The sequence below is a fragment of the Hibiscus syriacus genome, unplaced genomic scaffold, assembly GCF_006381635.1.
Source record: "Hibiscus syriacus cultivar Baekdansim isolate YM2019G1 unplaced genomic scaffold, ASM638163v2 tig00110384_pilon, whole genome shotgun sequence".
NCBI lineage: Eukaryota > Viridiplantae > Streptophyta > Magnoliopsida > Malvales > Malvaceae > Hibiscus > Hibiscus syriacus.
This window is the reverse complement of record NW_024062715.1, coordinates 5,536,204-5,543,800: the sequence shown is the minus strand read 5'-3', so window position 1 is coordinate 5,543,800 and position 7,597 is coordinate 5,536,204. Positions and strand designations below refer to the sequence as shown.

The 7,597-nt window shown below is 31.0% G+C and overlaps 1 protein-coding gene across 3 annotated transcripts; it reads right to left on the bottom strand.

Annotated features, from left to right (window-relative positions):
* Window positions 1-2,160: 2,160 nt before the first annotated feature.
* LOC120121983 lies at window positions 2,161-6,958 on the bottom strand. 3 transcript variants are annotated; one of them, XM_039141242.1, is made up of 8 exons: window positions 6,580-6,957; window positions 6,362-6,466; window positions 5,351-5,706; window positions 4,458-4,669; window positions 4,106-4,362; window positions 3,817-3,995; window positions 3,104-3,180; window positions 2,161-2,571 (listed from the first exon to the last, which is right to left on the bottom strand). In XM_039141242.1, the coding sequence occupies exons 1-7, from the start codon at window positions 6,812-6,814 to the stop codon at window positions 3,112-3,114; spliced, it is 1,413 nt and encodes a 470-aa protein (XP_038997173.1). In that variant the 5' UTR covers window positions 6,815-6,957; the 3' UTR covers window positions 2,161-2,571; window positions 3,104-3,111. The 3 variants fall into 3 exon arrangements, with proteins under 3 accessions (XP_038997173.1, XP_038997174.1, XP_038997175.1); XM_039141243.1 differs by having other exon boundaries at window positions 5,453-5,706; XM_039141244.1 differs by lacking the exons at window positions 2,161-2,571; window positions 3,104-3,180 and having other exon boundaries at window positions 3,887-4,025; window positions 6,580-6,958.
* Between the last annotated feature and the right edge of the window lie 639 nt (window positions 6,959-7,597).

Here is a 7,597-nt window from a genome sequence, read left to right as displayed (position 1 = left end):
AATAAAACTAAAACAATCGTTCTATTGAAGAAAATAATCTTAAAAGTGAAACACATGATGATTTTTTTATTTTCCTACATGATTGATCGTTTATGTTTGTGTTTTGTACATGATTGATCATTTATGTTTGTGTTTTGTACATTTTTCTCATTGGTTCAAAAAATATAATATATGGTCATTTTTCGTTTTTATTTAATTAAGATGTGGTCACTACAGGTTAACTGCAGTTAACATTTAATAGATTAGGTGATGTGGCAGTTAAATATTTTGATATAATCACACATTTGGTCTATGTTATTTACATATTCTCTCAATTTAATCTCACTTTTAATAAATTAAAATAAATTTAATCATTCAATCGAATGAAGACTAAATTCATTTTAATTTAATATATTTATTTCCCAATCATAGCGTGATATGTGTCACTCTCTTGTTGAAAGCAAAACAAAGCAAAAGAAATTGGGGCTAAAGAAATTTAAACTTGGGTCTTTTGAGAAACCAAACATGTACCCAACCAAAGACTAATGCTTGGTTTAAAATAAACAACATGATGTATATATTTTATATCTTAATGTACAAATACTTAACTTAAATTCATAACATACGTGTATATATATATATATTACTTTTAACATATATTTTTTATATTAATTGATTAAATATATTTTTTATTATATTAATTTCAAAATATTTTATTTTCTATTTTAATTTAAATATATATATTTTATGTTAAAATACTTTTAAAATTAAGATAATAATAAAATATATTTAATAATTTAAATTAATAATATAATATATTTAGTAAATTAAGATAATATATATACTTTGAAAAGTTTAGAATAAAATATATATCTTTAAAGTAAAAAAAATTAAATATTTTTAAATTAAGATACGAAATATATATTGTATTGTCTATTTTAAACATGACATTGGTGTTGACTTAATGGTTGGATATATGATTGATTTCTCATGTGACTTAGGTTCTAATCCCTTTAACTTTACTTTGTTTTGCTTTATTTTCTTTATACTATATATTTTATGTTAAAATGTTTTGGAATTAAGATAAAATATATGCTTTGAAAAGTAAAAATAATTATAAAATATATTTTAAAAGTTTAGATAAAAATAAAATATATATTTTTAAATTAAAATTAAAATATAATATTTTTAAATTAAGTTAATAATAAATATATATTTGATAAGTTAATATAACAAAATTCTTAAGTTAATATACGTAAACTATTATGAATTTAAGTTAAGTATTTATATAATAAAATACAAAATATATACACATCGTGTTGTTTATTTAAGATTAAGCATTGGTCTTGACTAAATGATTGAGTACATGCATTTTCTAAGAGACCTAAGTTTGAATTCTTTTAGCCCAATTTGCTTTGCTTTGTTTTCTTTCAACAAGAGGGTGACACTTGTCATCCTCTTATTCGTGAAAAATAAATATATTAAATTAAAATAAATCTAATTAAAAGTATATTTTTTTGAAATTAGTGAGAAAAAGTGGTTTAGTACATGCTTAGTTTCTAAGAGACTCGAGTTTGAATTCTTTTAGCCCCAATTTGTTTTGTTTTCTTTCAACTTATTCATGAAAAGTAAATATATTAAATTTAAATAAATCCAATTAAAAGTATATTTTTTAATTAATAAGAAAAAATAGACAAAACACAAACATAAATCATCAAGCATGTAGTTAACCTTATTATTATAAATATATCACCTCATCATTAAAATTAAAATAAATATTTAATGTGTTTTGGTATAATAACTTTTTTATTCCTAAAATTTATATAACTTTATCAAATATATCCTAATTCAATATTTTTAACCCGACATGTTTAATAGTTATATCAAACTAATCTTATATTACTTTAATCTTTCTTTTCAATACTATTAAACCAAGAGAACTCATTAGATCAAAGCAATAGTTGGATAACTACATTATTAGATATTGACTCAAATTCTATTTTGTAATTAAGTTTAATTTTATTATAATTATAGTGGTGGAATAAACATGCATGATCTTATCGTCCTAAATAATATGTTGGCAACAATATCAATCAAATTAAACTCAACTAAAAATATTAATTTATAAATTATATATATATATATATTGAAGTACAAAACCATAATCTCCAAAGAATGAAAAATAAATAAATACTCATTAAACATATAACCCTATCTGGCATTCATTTCAAGTACAAATAATATAAAATTGAAAGGATATTACAAAGTGTTGTTATGAGAAAAGTTTTCATAGGAAGTTGGCTTAACAGAGAACGGCAGATTGTGTCAATGCAGTTTTTAACATTGAACCATCTTCTAAGGCCAATAAGGCTCTATCGTTTCTTCACCATATGTCTACTCTCTGCCAACTGTAATTAAGCACTTACAGCTATCCAAAGAAACGGGTTCCGCTTTTAATTCCTGCCATGCTTGAAAACCCCATGGAAAAAAGATACCCGGGGTCGTGGGTTTACTTCGTAAAGAACCGTGTTTTGCTTTCGGCGAGCATATCGCTTCATAGACTGCTTTGCGCTCCAGAAAACTAGCATTAATCTGTAAATGAGAATGTTATCAATAGTGGTTTCTCTGGCAATGGAAACATGTTCTCTCAACTCAAATATTCTTTTGATTAGTCTCTCCAACCATCAACAACATGGTTTCAGCTTTGATTATACTTAAGTTGCTCTATTGCCAAATTGATGCCTAAGCAAATGATATTATGATCCATCATCCATTTAATTTAATCAACTTTAAACAATAAAAATCAGCATTAGTTTCATACTTTCATGTCTTGACTGATAGACGCAGTCAAGGGATCAAGGAGTAAAATGACTCAAATTCAACTCAACTCACTATTGACCTTACTTGAAAAGTTACTTTGCTTGCTGTCAGATAAATAGCAGCATCGAGGTAAACTAGTCCAAGTGGAAGTAGCTGCCACAAGCTACAATTGGACAATAGTTCCTAAAAATGTGCTAAGACAGATCTATTAACTTCTAAGCTTCGGGTTAACACCTAGCTTCTATGTTACCAGTTTGCATTCAGGTAAAATTACAAGATGAAAACTAGCCATGTTTCATCATACCTGATTGGTTAAGGAGGTGGTGGAGATGACAACAACCGATGCCTGAATAGTTTTGCTAACGCTCTGCGCTGACAGTCCTGTATACAATTAATATACACATAAATACTTAACATGGAAACCTTTATTGTGATTAACTTAATGTATTATTCATGCATATCACGGATCCATGTCAAGTACAGCACAAGAAGAAATACACATTTTCTATTTTTATTGGAACAATGTCACATGGAAATAAGTTGCTTCATTTCTCTAGGAGCAATTGGTCATAATTTTTTCCGACTCCAACAGGTGGATTTCCCACACACAAAGGTTTCAAAGGCTGCAATTTTTTCATAAGTTCATGTGCATGCAGTTGATTAGGAAATCGTGGCAAATTAGCAACAGACATACTTTCAAGAAGATTTAACGTGAACCAGAGCTACAATTGTCAGACATACCAAATCTCAAAGCAAATATGTCTACCAGAGCACCTGTCAGCAAGGCAATTAATTCAAACCAGATGCTTATTTCCAAAAATCTCAGATGTCACATAAACCATTTTAAACAAGAGTTTGCTAACACAGTGTTCGCATCAAACATAATATTTTACTAAGCTTTGCAAAGGAAATTAACCAAATTTTATGTAGAAACCATACTTTAGCAACAATATGCCCCCAGAACCAAAAAATGTTGTGAGGGATATACTATAACAGGTTATGCAAGTATAAATTCACCTTGAACATATTTAGATGGAATGGTCTATCTGGATTCATTCTCCTTAACTTCAAAAAAGTATATGCAAAGCTAAGTTGGTCTCGTGAGGTAAATCGATCAACTTCATTGAACCACAAGCAAGAAAATAAATTTGACATTGGTGTATGGGCTCGGATGATAAAGGAACCTTCGGGCACATCTGAAGGGTACATTAAGCACAAATCAGTTCCTGGCAGAGAAGACGGCTAAGATTAAAAAAGAAAAGAAAGAAGGCTGCTATTTAACAAAAAAAGGCATCAAGATACGCACAACTTGAAAGAGGAGTATTTGGGTCTGAAGGATCAAACTTTCTGAGCCCATCAGACTGGTAAAACATAAATTGCTCATCAATGGCGGTATGGTTGTACTTATTCAGACGCTTATTTTGTAGTACCTCTTCCCAAACACAATGGCGATCATAGTGGTTTGAAATGGCATACTCTGCTCTCATTCGCCACAAAAAGAATTCAATGATAAGCATGGGGTCAGTATTAAGTCGCATCTTACTGTCAAGCCAAATTGAATACCTGAAAATATACATTAAAATTATAGTATTTAATTTAAAGAACCTGATTGACTCAGAAGGAAAAGAATGAAGCTTAAAATCTAGACAAACGCTCACCAAGAAGAAGGGAAAAGACGATGAGATAAAAACTTTGGGACCTTTCCAGTTTTCCGCATGTCCAAGTACGGTAAGTTCTTCACAACAACAATTTTCCACAGACCAACATATCCTTTCTCATCAGGAGTGTGCCCTTCCGAAGACAATTTCGACAGTGTTTGCTCATCCACAAACATAACAAAACACACATTTTTCTTGGAAAATTCACTTATCTGAAAAGAAAAAGAAAAGATGTGGAGCATTACTGACAGAATAGAAAGCTGAGTAGATTATTCTAAAACTAAAGCAGCGCTATATACCAATCACCTTGTTGCTTCTTCTGCTATATTACCCTATAAAAAATAGTTAAGGACCACAAGAACTAACTAAGCTCAGATATACTCAAATAGGCCGTGAAGAATAGGATATCATCCGACATAAGATTTGCAACTTATGAGAAAGATACAGAAGCAGGAAAAAAAATAAAACTAGAAAGTCGATGATAGCCTGTGTACATTTCATGCATCAGATTAAAGTCTCAGACAGTAAAATTTTCAACAAAAAGAAATTTGTTTTTCATCTCCATCCCTTTAAAGCCAATTACATGCATTTAACTTTAACTTTACTAATAAATAATACTATGAGAAGTCCCTCATGCCTATCATAAAACCTTCAAGTCTGTATCTATTCTTCTCCCTTCAGTTGAAATAAGTAGTGAAGATGATATATTCCTTGGAAAAGTTATGCCTCTTATTCAATAGCTGAATGACTCATGAATGCATAAAATGAGTGCAAATTCAATGTAGAACACAAGACGATTTGATCAAGAGATGCTCACGCTCAAGTCCAGAGGACATGAATATGTACATCATACAAGGCAAACAATGAGATTTGATATGGAATGGCTCATTTACCAATCTGCTAGTTGGTCTTCTTAGAAAGTCAGAGCTTCCAAAAATGCAAGAAGATACTGCAACAAGACAAGTATTCATGTATGCCTTGTCATCTTCACTCAACTCAAATCCAGGGCTTGATAATCTTGACATTCCTTTGACAAAACCACAGTGAATAGTTTGATTCCTAGCGAAGAACGAGTTCTCTCTTTCTTCAAGAGTTTGATACCCTCCAAATCTATTCTGACGTGAGTTGGCATGCAAACGATTCTCCTCCCTCTCTACATAGTCTAGTGAAAACTGTGTATAGTTCATATAATTCTTGGGCTCTAAAATATTATCAACTGCATCTGCAAGCCCAACTTCGCAAGGAAAATCTGAAATAAAAATGTTCAGTATTATGTATGAGAAATAATATGCACGAAAATGTTTGGTTCTGACTTTTAAGGATTTAGATCTTCAGTCAAGAGGGGGTGGGGTGGACTTAATTAGGCATACCAGTAAGATAAACAAAATGACTATCGGTGACAATTCAATAAATATAAAATCTACCAGTAAGATAATTACGCATGCCATGAACAAGAAATGAATGGAATTTATCAGTCTTCACAAACATTCTTTCAAGCATTTATCGACTTCACTCCAGCTCTTTTTAGATTTTAATCATGTCAAGGTTTTAAATATAAAATGCAAAATGCAGTTTTGACATTAATGTTGTACCAGAAGAGATCAAATTAATCATTTATGCTAATTCTATCCCAGCATTGTTAGAAAGGGACACAATGTGACAAATTCAAAATAAGAGCAACAGTATTGACACAGATCACATAAAAGCTGAAAATGAATAAAGCTCAACAATTGAAATCAATAAAAAGTTTATGTTAAAAGCCAACCAAGATTTGATTTTTTTTCTCCTTCTCTTCTGCTCTTTCACAAACATACTCCGCCACTCACCAAACAATTAAAATGTTCTCTCAAACAATCTTAATAAGAAAGAGTAGAATACAAATTAAAAGGAAAAAAATATCTTACGCTGCTTACGACGCTTGCTTTTGGGTGGCGTTGGGGTAGCATCGTAGCTGGAAATTTGTTGATGTACTTCTTTTAACAAGGGCAGATGTTTTTCTTCCTCATTACCTGAACTTATACGAACACGATTTACTAATCATCCATGAAAAAAATTAAAAATCTAAGAAAAATGTAGGATTTAGAGAAAATAAATGTGCCAACAGTGGAGTTACGAATCTGACCATGGGAGAGTAATTTAAGGCCAAATGCAGCAAAGACGAACAAGAAGAGTAGAGCAAGAAGAAGCAGAATCCAATTGAAGAATCTAGGTTTAAGAAAATTACGAGGAAACCTCCTTCCTCGACGAGCGACGCGAGAACCCTGCTCGCTTCGAGGCACCACGGAGTTAAAAATCGCACCGATTAAGCCGCCTCTTCTCTCTTGCAACCATTCTCCATTGTATTTAAACGAAGCCATCGCAAAGAAAGCTTTGAAGAGATTGTGGCCAATAATAACGAGCTCGTCATCATCATCTCATCTTCCAGGAATTAAAAAACAATAACCATGAGATCTATTATGGATGCATCCACCACTGTTTCAAAACAACTGGAAATTGAAGAATGTGAACATTAATTTTACTTTTCTTTTTAGGCTTAAATGCCGCATTCCCCCTTATTTTATACCGATTTATTTTTAAAGTATTATTTGAAACGTTTTTTCTCTCAATTATAAATCATTACTTTATTAATTTCAAATCGTTAATATTATTAAGAATAAAATTCAGACCAATTATAACGTACCACGTCACCTTCTAAATTTTATTATCTTTTTTTACATAAATAAAAATCAATTAATAAAATAAAATACATAAACTACCAAAATGTCCCCTCTTCTCTCTTACCCCCAACCTCTAGCAGTCTTCCCCGTAGACCACCCCTTTCCCCTAACAAGCCCCTGTTTCCCTAACCCTGCTCTCATCCAGGCCTAGTTTTCGTATCTTCACCAGAAACAACTATGGATTCCTGAAGACACTCAATTCCGTCTTTTATTAATACTATTATATTATATAATCATATCGTAAAATTATACATATATATATATATATATATAATATTATTAATTTTATTCGGTATATTTGTGCAGGCCCGATATATCAAATAAAATAGCATGTTGCATATGGCCCGACAAGACCCAAATCCCACGTGAGCAGTAAATTTCCAGAACCCTAGCTCCACGCCTCGTTCCAGCGCCGTTTTCCTC